Raw genomic sequence first — 15879 nt, 5'->3', positions numbered from 1 at the left:
ATTTGTGCGTATGAATGTGCGTATTCATTCCATATATAAGCATATGTGCACGTGGCACATATACACATAGGTGTGTATATCTGTGTGTGCTTTTGTTTTCTTTTCCATTTGCACAACCAAAACCAAAAGGTAAGGAATTCTAGAGGAAGAAAGTGGAGATTCTCTTTAATTACAGGTATCTAATGGGTCACAAACACAGCAATCACCATCGTTTTGTGAGCTCTTTCTTACATATCTTTAACTCACAGTTCATCTTGCTAGAGAATATTTTGTTTCAGAAACAAGTTAATCAAAGCAAACATTTATAAGTTTCCTATTGTCAAAACACAATGAAATATCAGTATTCTAGTCTACAAATAAAATATTTATGGCCTTCAAGATTGGGCTGAGTAATTCTTTTGACATCTTCCAGTTACAGAGGAAGTAGTTACCTGCTGGTATTTCAAATACTTGAAGACAGAGGCAGGAAGACCATGAGCTTCATATGAGGAGGTCAGGAGGGGAGTGGAAGAACAGGGAAAGTAGGGGAGAGGAGAGGAAAGAAAGGAGAGGAGAGGATCTTTTAGTTAATAGGTAGTATGACGGGGGCTGGGAAGGTGGCTCAGTGGTAGAGTGCTTGCCTTGCATGCTCGAGGCCCTGGGTTTGATTCCTCAGCACCACATAAGCAAAAAGAAAAAAGCTGGAAGTGGCACTGTGGCTCAAGTTGTAGAGTGCTAGCCTTGAGCTGAAGAGCTGAGGTGTCCCAGAGTTCAGGCCCCACGACCGGACCCAAAAAAAAAAAAATAGTATCACGGATATCAGAAATTTTTCAGCCACATCAGTGCTCCAGTCCCTTTACTTACTAGAAAAAGAAAAGGAAGAGGAAGAGAAAGAGGAAAAGGAAGAGGAGGAAGCACAAACATCTCAATTTTATGTTTAATATCTATTATTCACAATATTTAGCACAGTTATACATTATTGGTTTTGTTTTCCATGTTAATCTTCTGCAATATATATTATTCTACCTTTTAGCTTAAAAATGGAATCTCAAGAATGTTCTATTCCTTCTTTAGAGTTTATTCTCTTATAATCTTTCAGTAGTTTGTACAAAGTAGTTCCAATTTAACATGTCAGTTTATGAATACAATGCATCTTTTATAGTTACAGAGAAATAAATAGACACTCAAATGTCTGTCTTTATACCACTGCACACAACAGACTCTCTGGCTGTTCCTCCTTTCCTATATTAAAAAAACAATCATGGATCCTGCATAATTTATTCAATTTTAATTTATTTCTTTAAGAAAAGTAGATTGAGAACAAAAAATTGAAATAAAAATAGTAAAAAGAACCCTGGCTCTGAACCATGGCACGTTGTTAACACAGAATTTGTTTCATAGAAACATGCAAATAGTGTTTCTGGACTGAAGTGAAAAAGTACAGAGTTAAAAGTTAATATCAAAACTGAAACAAAGCCATATTGTGGAGGCTCACATTAAGAGCAGGACACTGGATCCAAGGATGTGATCTCACTTCATAGTAAAACAGGTCCTGCAGCCCAGGTAACTCAGGAAGCAGAATGGTAATTATTCACAGAAGAGAGCAGGCAGTGTACTGTTTCAGTACTACAGTAGAAAGTCAGAAGGTCACAAAGCTTGCAGGGTAAATGACACAACCCGACACTGCTGGGCTTCGTTTACAAAGAAATAATAAGATGGGAGAGAATGAAGCCAGTTCACCTAACACATCTTTACAAGGTAAGCACCAACAGTCTCTGAAATGTTCACAATCAGAAATTAAAGCACTGATGTTAATTCTGTGTGTGTGAGTGTGTGTGTGTGTGTGTGTGTGAGAGAGAGAGCGAACACATCTGTGTTTCTGCGTGGGTACATACATTCACGTGCATGTGCCCTGCCACTATTTTTAGGTGTTCTCTGAGGAGTGGAAAAGAGGTTGGAATTGTTGATCTAGAAAAAACAGCTTGTCTTAAAAAAATAACCCAACCAACAGAATCACAAATGTGGCAGAAAGTAGACTTAAACCTTTTGCCCTCCAAAGTAATGCTGGGGAGATGGTGCAATCAGCTGTCCGTGGATTTCCCATGTTGGACGTTTTCCATTGTTGCTTTAATATTGACTTTTTGGGGGAGCTCTAGCTGTGAAATTTATACTTGTAAGAAAGTGTTGCTATCTCTGGGCTTTACAAGCTAATTATGCCTGTGATTAATATCACTACACATTGAAGGGTAGAGAGAGCACAGGCTGGGGAACTTCTTAGTTGAGGTGGTGTGGTTTCTTTTACAGATCCCAATTCACCAGGTACCTTTGTCCTTTGAAGGGACTAGTTTGTTGACACTGGCCTCCCTAGGCATCCACATTTCAGCTTGTTGTTTGGAAAAAAAATACAAAGTTCCCTCTTGATGAGTGACAACATTTCTTTCTTAAAGAAAGAAAAATAGAAAATGGGGCAATGCTTAGGTATGGCCATAATTTCCAGAAGTCAGAACTCTTATGAACTATTTATTTCCTTTATAAATAAAAATTGGGATCAAGTCTATTTTTAAATGTACTTGGTAATAAGGAAGATATATATCTGATAATTACGACATTGTGTTCTCATGAAATATAGTGTAACACAAAGAAACGGCCCAGTTTCCCATTCAATTCAAGTAGTTAAAAATACAATCACACTTTAAAAACCTGACACATGTGAGTAGTCATCTACAGACGTATATCATGGTCCCTAAAGTATTTCATACTCTTGATATTTCTATTTCTTTCCTTAATCTTCACAGCACTGTTTTAAAAAATCTTTTTTTTATTCCCGTATGTTCCTTAAATCTTTTTAAAATATATAAAATATTTTTAAAATTCATCTAATAATTTTTACGAAAGAAAAACCCTAAAAGAGGTGACACTGATCGAAATGCATTGTGTTCATAAACTGTTCAGTTATATGGCTGTGTCTATATATACATATATGTATACATATAAATATGTATACATATGGGTACAATATACACACATGTATACATATATTTAAAGTTCATCCATGTAAAAAAGGAAAGAAATAATTAAAACCAGAAAATAAAAGACTTACTTATCATAATTCTGAGAATAATTTGTGTGTTATGAACCAAATGATAGCATGCTCAATTGCAATATATCTTAATTATCTCTAGTAGTTTTTCCTGGGCAAAGCATGTGAGAAATATGTAGGTTGTCAGAATTGCATACGTGATGATAGATTTGTATGAAAGATATGTGATTGCTTGCTAATATAGTGACTGACATGTCCCGTTACACATCTGTGTTCATGGACTGAAATAAAGCAAAGTATTACATAGATACATAGATATATTTCCTCTTTACTTGCCATTTTTATTTTCTCATTTTTCTGAGCAATTTTATGCATCTTACACTTCTGGTGATATGCTATACTGGGTAAAGACAGCTCTATCTCCTACTTATACCTATGTATATAAAACAATTATATCCAGAATTATTAGCATATATCAGAAATGTATGTACAGATTTAATTTAAAACAATTTTTTTGGTCGATCATAGAGCTTGAATTCTGGGCCTAGGTGCTATCCTCAGCTCTCAGCTCAAGGCTAACACTCTACCACTTGAGCCACAGCGCCACTTCCTGTTTTCTGGTTTATTGGAGATAAAAGTCTCATGGACTTTCCTGCCTGGGCTGGCTTTGAGCCGTGATCCTCAGATCTCAGCCTCCTGAGTAGCTAGGATTACAAGCGTGAGCCACCAGCCTACAGCTTGTTGTGCATTTAAAATAATAGCTTCTGATAGATATATTGAGTATTATTCCTACAAAATATATTACTCAAATATTAGGAAATGTGTATCTTTCATTTAGTTGTAGTATCTTCTTAATGTTCATTCTGAACTGAATTGTCCAATAATCTGAAAACATTTTTCGATAAGGAGTTCATTTTCTTTCCTGATCTTTTCTGAGTTGAGATACATCCTAGGTAGATCCACAAATAGTTCAGAGTTGTACCTCCATTCCAGATGAATTTGCAGTAAGATTCTTAATAGAACCTGTGAGTCAAATGAAGTTGAAGGCACTTCAATTGTTGATTTTAAATTTTGTTTAATATTTCTTTAAATCATAATGGAATTAAATATAATGGGGATAATTTGCAGCTTTATTTGTATGTGTGAATGTAAGATATTTTGATATGTTTTGTTACTAAATTATAAAACAAATCAAATATCCTGGACTTTTCCTTTTGAGAGTACCCAAACACTACTGGGCTGTCTGCAAAATATTCTGTCCTGTATCTGAGCCTGAGTTTCAAAATGATCAAAGTCAATTAAAAGGTCTTGAAATCTTTAGTTTCACCAGTGATGTAACTATTTTTTGTAAAAAAAAAAAATTAAAAAAAAGGAAATTATCTGAAGATTGTTCATTAAGACTGTTCAAGTGAATAACCTTTGGTCAAAATTACAGTAAGACACATGTTCTGTTTTATATGTTAAATATATGGTTGACTGTCGAGTGATTTGGCAATGAAGATATTGTATTTTTGTTTGAATATCATCAAGAGTAGCACAGGAATTCCATTGTGTGCTTTGAATACTGATTTTCTAATGCTACGCATAGATGCTATTTAAATTCACTCTGGTTGGCATTTAGAGGGTGTTGAATGTGTGGCTCACAAATTTATTTGTTGAAAACACTTCAGTGGGCCTGGAAGGTAGAGCTTCTAGAGAGGTATTTAGCTCATGAGCTTTAAATGGACTCATGAAAAGGGCTATTGGGAGTTGGGTTGCTCTCTCTTGCCCATCTGCTTTGTGCCATGTGAAGACACAGCTGTCTTTGAGATCTACTTTTTTTTCCCCCAGTGAAAGTGAAGTTGAACTAAGGTTATCTTCAACTTGATGTGAACAGATCTCAATTATCTTTTCAAATGTCGAAAGCAAGCTCTTACTGGGCAATGGTAGCCCACTCTTAGAATCCTAGCTACTCCAGGAGGTTGAGATCTGAGGATCTTGGTTCAAAGGCAGCTGGGGCAGAAAAGTCTATGAGACTCTTATCTCTAGTTAACTACCAAAAAGCCAGAACTAGAGTTGTGGTTCAGCGATAGAGTGCTAGACTTGTGCACAAAAGCTCAGGGACTGCACCCAGGCCCCTGGACTAGTAAATAAATAAATATTTATGTAAATAAATAAATAAATATTTTTGCATATATAAATGCATAAATAAATAAATAGGAAAAAGCAAGTTCTCTCAGTTTCCATGTAAAAGTAACGTTATAGAGTATTTAATATATTATACATGCAAGCTTATAAAAGTCTCACCATTATAAAATAAATTCTGGAGCATAGGATAGAATGCAAATAACTTTTCCTAATCTTTGAAAATATGAATCAAAGATAAATAATATGACATAAGGAATAGGGATAAGTACCATCTCTGCATTATTTGCTGAGAAGAGGAAGAATTATCTCTTTGTATAACATGCAAACTCTTGGTGCCCTACCATTTGGTGACAGTAGAGAAGACCATGGCTTGACTGATGAAAGGGTGACCATTTCGTCCTTTGCAGACAACAAATTTACTAGAACTTGCTTTTCTTAGGCCACAGTTGGGCACATAAAGGATTTTTATCTCTTTTCTGCCAGGATGATAAGCATTTTCAATTCTTCCTGGTGTCTTTGTAACAGACAGGAATGTTCTTAGAATTGTGAAAGAGGAAAATAATTTATGACTAGCCAGCAACTGAGTCTTTCCTACCTCAGGAACTCATTCCTCAGAAACACAGTTCCTATGAACTTTGTGGTTTTCTTTCTCTCCTTTCATTCTTGATCTAAAATGTTCAAGGCTATTCATTTCTTGGTAAATAAGAGTATATAGTAATTTTATTTGATGTTTATAGAACAACACGTATTTCTAAATATTTACAAGCTGGAGCAACCTTGTAAGGGAAGATTTTCTTGAATTAGGGTGAGGTTGTCTTCTTTGTGCTATTCATCATCTACATTGACTAGTTCCATAGGCTGATAGCAGTTGTGTTGGTGGCTTTCACCACTGTCCATTACAGATTTTCTCTTTTGTATACCTTATTTCTTCCCTGTTCTTTTTTTTTTTTTTTAATTTTTATTCGTTGGTCATGGGACTGAACTCGGCCTGGGCGCTGTCCCTCAGCTCTTCAGCTTAAGGCTAGCACTCTACCACTTGAGCCACAGTGCCACTTCCGGGTTTTCTGCTTATGTGGTGCTGAGGAATTGAATCCAAGGCCTCATGGATGCATTGCAAGCACTTACCACTAAGCTACTTTCCCAGACTTCTTCCCTGAATGGGGTGTCACAAGAAGGAAAAAGTATAGTAGAATATTAACACATTCTAGCTAGAAAAAGGCCTAACGAGTCTAGAGTCCATGTTTGGCTTTGCTGAGCAGTAAACACATTGTACAAAGTTAAGAATATCTCCCTTGGTTTCACAGAAGCAATTGTCAGAATCCAGGTCTCCACCCTACCTGGCCAGAGCCAGTTAGGTAATTTCATGGGTGAATTTGGCATACTATTTTTTAAGAGGCATTTGCTTTCTGTTTTCATAAGGGAAAAACCAGTGTAACACATGCCTTCTCTCCTGACACTGTTTAGTTTCTGCATTTGTAACCTTGAAAGTATTGGCTAATTTTCAGTGAGGCTGTTGTAGTCTATTCAGGCCCCAGTTCTCTTGACTGCATTAAAAATTACATTAGTTTTATAAAACATTTACTTACCTTTAATTATAACCAGAAGACAGACATCAGTTGAAAGTCTGTAGAGTAACTCCCTTGATAATTTTTTAAGGGAATATGAACTTTTGGTTTTTGCTCATAGAAATAAAATAATCTAGGCAGGAAGGTGCCTTAGTGTCTGTGCTTCTAAGTTACAGCCTGAGGGGAGCAGTACTGGAGAGAGACTCTAACCTGTTATACTGGTTTGAGGTGCATGTTTACCTTCTGTGGTGGGAAAAATACCTCTGCATTCATCATTGTAAACCATGCTTGTGAGTGCCCTGAAATCTTTTAAAGAGGACTTACTAGTTTCTCTGCCTTTGCAACTTATAGAACTTTAGCAGCAGTTTTTGAATTAACACACGTGTAAACCGCTCTGGAATAACGTCTCTGTCTTCTACTGCTCCTTAGTATTAGATTTTGAGCACTGGAGACCTGAGACACTTTTCAGAGAAATTTCCAGAAGCTTTGCTGGAGAGGTAAATAGAAGTCTTATAACCTATGAACAAAATCCAGTGTTTTTGGAGTGATTAGGATTGCTACGAATACCAAGGCATGAAATCTCAGGTGAATCTGAGTTACACAAAGATGCAGGAGACCTTGGCTTTTCTCAGGTGCAGGGAAAGCAGATCAGGAGATGAAATTTGAAGTGAAAGGTGAGAAATAGCTAATGAGCTCAACAAAACTGAGCTAAGAAGTGCTTTTTGTGTTCCTTTTCCTTTTCAATGGAAATAGGTCTTCTGCCTTATTAGAAACAGAATGACAAGCAGTGTATTAAACAGAATATGAGATAAAGCTGTACTTGCATGGTACTTAGTTAAAACTTGCTGCTGGGGAAAAGCCAATACTCAATCACTTTGAAATATACAGTTTGTTCTTGGACTTTCACATATTCTGAAAGGCATGCTTTAATCCCCTTTGATTTAAATACTGGTTTATTGCACTGAAAGTGTTTCAAAGGGGAGTATTGTTTCACTTAAAATCACTATAAAATTATGAAAAGATGAAGCACACCTAAAAAATGCTGTGATCACTTAAACATTGTTATTAATAATGCAATTAAAATATTTCTATGTATTTAAAAGATTGGATCTGTCTTTGGATCTTATTCCCTTTCCTTATAGGAATGAACAAAGGCTTCAGTAATCATCTGATGATTATATGGGTAAAAACACCATATAATTATTACATTGTAAGCTATTCTGTGGATTTGAGGAGAGAGGTTATATAGATTTAAATAATTGAGTACATCAGTAAGCCAATGTTTTTTTTTCTTTAATCACCATTTATTTGGGAGAGGATTATTAACCAAGCATGTACTTATTATTAGAAAGCATCACACTTGATACATAAGTAAAAGAAAAATAGGCAGCTGACAAGTTTGCAAAGAAAATGTCATTAGGATAAAAATACATAAAGGACATTAAGCTTCACTTGATCCCTTGAGTTTCTAATCTCTCCTCAGGAAAGTGCGTGCACACAGCTGGATTTGACAGGGCTGTTTTGTTGCTCTGCTGATAGATGTGTCTAACCTCTCTACAACTGAACACTTCAGAAGGTGCTTTTCATAAATGCTTTCAGTAATTTATACTGAAAAGCAATCTACTTCTCCTCTTTAAACCTGTGATCAGTGGAATGCAGGTTGGATACTATGTTCCCCAAAATGAGTGTGACTTTGACAGATATAAAATCCTTTCTACTGAAAAATCCAAAAAGGAAATGCCTTGAAAAAAAAATCAACCACCCAATTTAATGTACGCCATCACAGAAGGCAAAAGTTGTGCTTGTGGACCTGTTAAAACAAGACCTTGGGCTTTGCTGGTGACTTGGGACCCAGTTGAATGTTTGACTAAAAAATGATTTCATCTCGAGGTCTACTGAAGCTCTGTAATGCCCTTGTTTTCTCTAACATGACTTCCTTTGAAAACAGAACAGAAGAAGCAGCAAGGACCAAAGATTCATTGTATTTATTTTCCGCTTTTTTCATGTACTTCTAATGAAATCAGAGACAGGTATCATGTTCCATTAAGTTACTGGTAAGTCTTGAACAATTTTTCCTCACATCACATTGCTCAGTATCTCACATGCAGAAATCCAATCTTCCACAAAAAGTGGGATTACTTCCTTTCCTGCTTATTTTTGGTACTTGTATAACTACATATAGGTTGCTAAGAAATTGCAGATTTATCTAACAATCGTTTCAAAGAAGAAGGATGATTTCAATAGACTTTGTCAACATTGTGAATTCGAGTAAGTAGCCAAAAGGAAGAAGTTTTTCCTTACCAAAAGCACTTCAGATGGAAAGTCTACAAAAAATATATACCAAAGGAAGAAGTTTTTCCTTACCAAAAGCACTTCAGATGGAAAGTCTACAAAAAATATATACCTATATATTTCATGTTGCATTTTCTTCTGTCAATGAAAACAAAACAGAGGATTTTGCAAAGCAATTTTACATCACAATAGACTACAAACAAGAAAACTTAGTAGAAAATATGGCTAACATTATAATGACAGTAAAAATTGACATTAAAAAAAGGAGTGCCAAAATATCCTCAGTCACCTCTACTGGTCACAAGTCTATTTTTAAAGTCCCTAGCAGTCAAGATTAACAAGTGTTCAAACAGTTTAAAAATATACCAGTTATTAGAGAGATGCTTGTATTTATTGATTGGATATGGTGATAAAAATTAGAATTATATGCATACATGACACAGTTCTTATTAGAAAAGTTTGTTAGACAACACTGAGAAGTGAAGTTCAGAGAGTAATAGGAAAAAGGGAACTAATATTATTTAATTAACCTCAAAATCTTTAACTGGATGATTTTCTGTTGTGCACTATCCAACAAGAATTTTCTATAACACATATGTAGAAAAATAATAAAGCATAAAATAAAAGTGGGAGTAAGAAGAGAAGATAAAAATAATTAAATATTGCAGACAAACTAGGTGGCTGAGATCTAGAGTTATAATCTGAAGTTAGTCTAGGCAGAGAAGTCTATAAGATTCAGTCACCAAAATAACCAGAAAAAGCAGGGTTGGAAGCATGAATCATGTGGTATAGTGACCATTGAGCAAATAAATGAGTAAGCAGAGACCCTGAGTTCATACCACAGTACTACTTGTACCCCCAAAAAATGGAAAGGGAAAAAGGGAGGAAGGAAGGAAGGAAGGAAGGAACAAACGAACGAACGAATGAACGAATGAACGAACTAAGGAAGGCAGACTTTGGCTGGCTATGTTGTTCTGTGGTGGACATTTACCTAGCCAGAAAGCAGTGTTGTGTTTGATCCTCAGAATCTTCTAACTAAAAAACAAAAATAATAATTTTTGAAACTTTTTTAAGACCTATGTATTTTAATTACTTAAATATTCATACTATTGAAATTTTATAACAAAGATATATTATTTAAAATATTGTAATATATTACTGAAGTCTTTGTCCCAGAGTCTTTGTTGTACATTCTATATTTTGTAGCTGGTGCTCATTCATTTTGGCCAATGAAAACCTTCATCCTTCATACATTCTCTATCTCTGATATTTGGGATATGGTTGAAGAGAGAATAAGATATAAAGATGAGCAAACTGATACTGATGATGAAGCCATTCATTTATGTAATTTATGACATTCAAACACAAAGAGCTAATGCTATCACTTCAAACTTTGTATTTTCCATATAGGTAATTACCCACAGTATAACCCTGTTTTCACTGTATTTGATGCTGATATAATTTGGGGAGGGGAAGGAAAAACACAAATTGTTTAAATAGGGATACAGGTGGACCTATTGCAACAATGAGATGTACAAGACGTTATGTCGAAAAACGAACTTTACAGCTTTGGTGCATGGTGGGCCAGGGGAAAATGGGATGGGAAGGGGAAACAAAGGAGGAGGCAACAATGCTTGATAAGAAATGTACTCATTACCTTTTCCTTTAATTGTAACCCCTCTATATGGTATTTTCACAATAAAAAAAGAAAAAAAAGAATTTGGGGAATGAAAAGAAGAAATTTAACTAAAAAATAATATGTTGCTCATTCTTTTATTTTATATATTTTAAGGATTACATTTATGTCTTTTCCAGTTTATCATTTCACCCATATGGGTTTCTTTTGGGCAGCATTTTTTTTCTACATTAGAAAACATATGCTATTGCTTATATTTCTAGGAACTAGTAATTACTAATGTTATGTATAAATGTATAAAATAGTGTTATATGGTTTAGTAACACATTCTGCAGTAATATGGATAGTAGAATGTTCAATAATGTCCATATAAATTTTGCATTTATCTAAGTTGCTAGTTATATAGACTGTGGAAAGAACCAGAAAACTGGGTAGTAATTTAAGACAGAATTGCACTATAAATTGAGTCTCACAAAAACAAGTATTCTCTCTTCTTCCAATAAACATAACTTGTGAATCCCTTCAGTGTACTGGTTGTGTCCTTTCGTTTGTTTCTGTCATTCAATTATCAGAAGAAATATCTCAATGCTAAATGGTCTAACTTCCAAAGCTAAAGCAGTGACTCTCTATCTTAAGTGATTGTCATTCTTTGTCTCAACCTGGGACATTTTCCCTTCTTTTTGCCCATTTTGTCATTGCAGATTTCTCTGCGTTAATATGTTCTCCTTCTGTGATAAAGGACCATCACTAGCATGCTGATTACTTTATTCTTTTTGCCAAGGACTAAAGCATTTAGCTATGTTTTCAACAAGTATGAATTTAATATGCTTAGAAAGAGCAAACATAAAATGCATATTATTATTCCTATGTGTGTATGCAATTTTCATTTATTCAAACATGAAAATTAGTTGAGCATAAAGTAGCGGTACTTAACATGATTAGTACAAAAACAAATAGCATGTGAGTCTTAACTAAACAAAAAAACATCGGCAAATAAACACTGTTTTGAAACTGAAAGGCCTTTTCCTACAATAGTCATAGGTGATAGAGTCTTTTTATTCTAAGAGACTGGAGATTGCAATTAGTGCTTTGTAATTCAATATTAGAGAATTTGTTTCTTACTTACTTTAGCTGTCTGGTGCAGGGATTCAGGCTGGAGTTCCTAAGATGAGTTCTCAGAGACTCTTAAATATGAACAAGCAAGGGGAAAATAAAGCACAAGGGCTGCTAGGTTTATAAAGACAATTCAATGGAAGACCAGCAGAGGCTAATTATTGGCAGGGATTCAAACATGATGCTAAAACACTAGGTTTTGATGGTTGGCTGAGCATGTAAGTTAATATCTATAAAAGTTCTTTGAAATAAACTTAAGTTGTTCTTTTCACAAACAAGAAAATTCCCTTGAAATCAAGGAGTGAATGAAGCAACTTCACTTTACTTCATATTATTTGATTTGACTTAATTTGATTCCATCTTTTAGTGCTGGGAATCAAACTCAGTGTCTTATACATACTAGATAAATCACTATGTGACTGAGCTATATACTCAGTACAAACTTAACTTTTAAAAAAATAGGAAGAGCAGCTTTCTTTCTCTTTCTACAAGGAGGAAGAGTGAGTGCAATGCAAATCTGTGGAGTTAGAAAAAGAATAGATGATGGAGCTCCTGTCAAGTAGCCTATGTCATTGAAATAATGATGAATTTATTCATAGCCACATAGGAGGTTCATTGTAGGGTATTGATTCCATAAAAACTAAATGAAAGAATTGGCCAGCAGTAGCAATTGTAATGAAGTTAGCCAAGAGACTCTGTCAGGGAATGAGGGAAAGTGGAAAAAATTGTAGATGATTGATTTTACACAGATACTCTGTAGAAGTGTGTGTGTGTGTGTGTGTGTGTGTGTGCGCACGCGCGCGTGTGCGTGCACACGCACACATGACTACTCATGTGCGTGTGTGCTTGTGTATTAATGGTTCTTCTGCATATTTAGCTAGATAGATGTATCCTGAATTTTATCCAGAACAGTACATGACATGAGTACACCTAACTTCTTGGACAACAATGTAACACTGGATTTCATAGTATGTAACTTTTTTATACGGTACCTTCCCATCTCTTTAACATAAGAAAAATGTCATGTGTATACTATCCAAACACCATGAATGTGACAGACCTATAGCATCCATAACTACTAACTATGTAAAGAAAGGGAAATAAGTTTGGAAGCAATGTTTATGTACTCAAAGGTTTATTTTTGAGATGGTAACTGTGGCTTGAACTTGGCCTGGGCACTGTTCCTTAAGTCTTTTACTCATGCTGGTGCTCTACTATGTGAGCCGCAACTGTACTTCTGTCTTTTGCTGGTTAACTGGAGAAAAGAGTCTCATGGACTTTTTTGTCTAGAATACCTTTAAACCACAGTCCTCATATCTCAGCCTCCTGAGTAGCTAGGATTAGCTTGAACCACCAGATCATGGCCAATGAAAGGCTTTAAAACCCATGATAATTAGCAATTAATGACAAGGTTTATACCAGTGTCATGGTTAATGATAATGAAAGAAGCAAGCAATGTAATTAAAACTAAATGCCAGTAAGGGGAGGAATTAGAATAAAAAACCAAGATACATTTGACTCCATTTACCACTATTGTTTCCAAGTGTACAATGTTTAAAAGTTATTATTAGAAAACTGTTATAACCAATTAGAGTCTTTCAAGCATTTGCCTTTTACATCCATTTGGGAAGATTTCTGATTATCTGATTTTATTACAGAAAAGAATAATATTCTCAGCAGTCCATTCCATCATTCAGTATCTGTTTTTCTGTGAATAATGAATTTTATAAAATTTCTTTGATTTTCACATACTAGAAACACTATTTTTCTCTTTGAATGCATCATAATTTGTCTTGTCCTAGCTCCCTCATAAACTTCTGACATGCCCGTTATACATACATTCATAGAATTATTGTTGACAGGGACAAATTTGTGGAGTAGTTCAAATGGGTTCTACTGAATTCAAGAATGTTTTTAACCATTAGCCTTCAGTTTGAAGCTTTATGTAAAATACAAACACAGACTGGTAATATACGTAATACAATGCTATGAAGCACAGATTTACCTCTTTAGAAATTTTGAAACTTTAAAGAACTTTTGAAACAATTGATGTCTTCCTAATGTGAAAGATACTTCCTCTTCAGTGTTCTTAACAAATTATATGTATGAGCCATAAACACCTTCATATTATCCATAAACATAATAAAAATGTTACACCACGTAACTTTGACTTAGTCAATAATTCTGGACTAGCCTTAGGGTTTGAAGGGAAATTTATTCCTGTTACACATTTTAATTGTGCTATAAACTTAGGGAAATAGCTATTGATCTTCAGTATCTGGCATCAGAATGTTGTTTCCTTCTTGTTCTGCAGCCAGACAAATTTTGCCATAAAGAGTTCCAGAGAAACCAAAGATTGGATATATATAACAAGCAATATTTTGTTGTTGTATGTGAATAATTTAAATGTTAGGACACAATGATTCTTCAGCAATCTGGAAGCTCGCATTTGAGGTAAGAAATTAGAGACTTGTTCTAAATAAATGATATTTTCTGATGATACTTTTGAGGATAAAAGGATAAGACCTAAGAAGGAAATCTTTTTACAGTTATATAATTTAAACTTTCCTCCTTTTTCTCCTCCTCCTTCTCCTTCTCTTCCCCTTCCCCTTCTTCTATTAAGTTACTTCTTTACCCTGGTCTTCCTTCTCCTCTTTTTTCTTTTTCCTCCTACTTCTTCACCTCTCCTCTTTTTTTCACCTGCTTGCTCCTCCTCCCACACAACCTTGTTCCTTTTCCTTTTGAGAAGGAAAAGCTGGCCTCAGGCTCAATCCCCTCAGCCTGCCTGTTGATGGGAGAGTAGGTGTGTGCCACCACGCCCACATTGTGCTTTAAGGTGCTTGAAAACTTGTCCAGTGCAGTGAAGATTATGGTAATAAATTCAAAATTTCACATTTTTTGTTTTTGATTAAGCCAATGTATGATAGCAATGATGAAAGACTGTGATGTGAATAAAAATATTAATACGAATGTTAATAAGAATAAATATTATTTGCTTCACTTTTATTAAGGAGGTGATGAGTGTTCCTAGAATAAGTTCAGATAAATGTAAGATTCACATCCATTTCAGGAGAATGGTCCTCTACTGCTGCAGTTAAGTGACTTGCTCAGAATTTTGTAGGAACAAAGTGGCAGAATCAGGATTCAAACCCAAGTCTGTCTGGCTCACATAACCATGCCGTCCTTAAATAACAATATGCTTCTTCAGTTATCCCTTCAACAAACTGAAAACTAAAATTGAGAGCATTTAACTGAGATTTATACTGAAATTTAAATGTACCATTTTTAGTATTCTTCATTCGTTCATTTGCCTATTGTATTAGTCAGGTTTCCATTACTAAGGAAATACTTGAGATAATCATCTGATAAGGAGAGAAGTCATTTGGGAGGGAGACAACACTATGGGGGGGTGGGTGGAAGTTAGAGAAAGTTGCCTACCTTCGCACACAGGAAAGACACAAAAGAGAGAACAATGCTTCACAATTCTCGCAAGATCTCCAACTAGGCCTTATTTCTTAGGTTTCCAACCACCTGCAAAAGCACCAAGCAGAACTCAGAATGTTTACACATGAACCTTTGGAGGAACAGTCTTAACATCCATTCAAAAAATAGTCAAGAGAGATTGTGGAAAGTATCAGATTCTCTTCATGAATTTGCTCCAAGGGGAGGACTGAATATCTGTGTGAGTACTTCACATGCCAAGCTGAAACACTTCCATAAAAGAGGAGAAAGCAGTGGCGTGGTTGCTGGCTCTACCTGCCTAACTGAAAGGTGGCACTGCAGAGAGTGCACAACCAGACGTTTAAGAATATATACCTTGACAAAACACGTGCAATATGATGACAGGCATTGTAGGATGACTTCTCAATGGCTGGTATTGCTGTCAGTGGTCCCAGGAGATTATAGTTGGGCCTTGGGTGTGAGGGGCAATCTATTTTTATATAAAAAACATCATTGAGGAGATGAATCCTCAAGGAATAAGAACTTTCACTGAGAAGCTGCACATAAACGAAGGATGTTGGAACACAAGTTAAATATTTTACTACTCTGATATTTTTCAAATGTCCTAATTTATAAGAGTAGATGAGTAAGTATGTCTCCATGTGATTTTTTTCTTGACTGCTGAA

The 15879-nt window shown here is 35.3% G+C and overlaps 1 protein-coding gene across 1 annotated transcript in view; it reads left to right on the top strand.

Moving 5' to 3' along the window:
* Positions 1 to 1619: 1619 nt before the first annotated feature.
* Naaladl2 (N-acetylated alpha-linked acidic dipeptidase like 2) overlaps positions 1620 to 15879 on the top strand; it is a 910349-nt gene continuing 896089 nt past the window's right edge. The window contains exon 1 of the mRNA XM_042678909.1: positions 1620 to 1737. Coding sequence (XP_042534843.1) covers positions 1647 to 1737 — 91 coding nt within the window. The 5' untranslated portion in view covers positions 1620 to 1646. The remainder of the gene's footprint in view (positions 1738 to 15879) is intronic.

The sequence above is a fragment of the Dipodomys spectabilis genome, unplaced genomic scaffold, assembly GCF_019054845.1.
Source record: "Dipodomys spectabilis isolate Male_0828 unplaced genomic scaffold, ASM1905484v1 ptg000050l, whole genome shotgun sequence".
Classification (NCBI taxonomy): Eukaryota; Metazoa; Chordata; class Mammalia; order Rodentia; family Heteromyidae; genus Dipodomys; species Dipodomys spectabilis.
The sequence above is the reverse complement of the archived record's forward strand: the minus strand, read 5'-3'. Positions and strand labels throughout refer to the sequence as shown.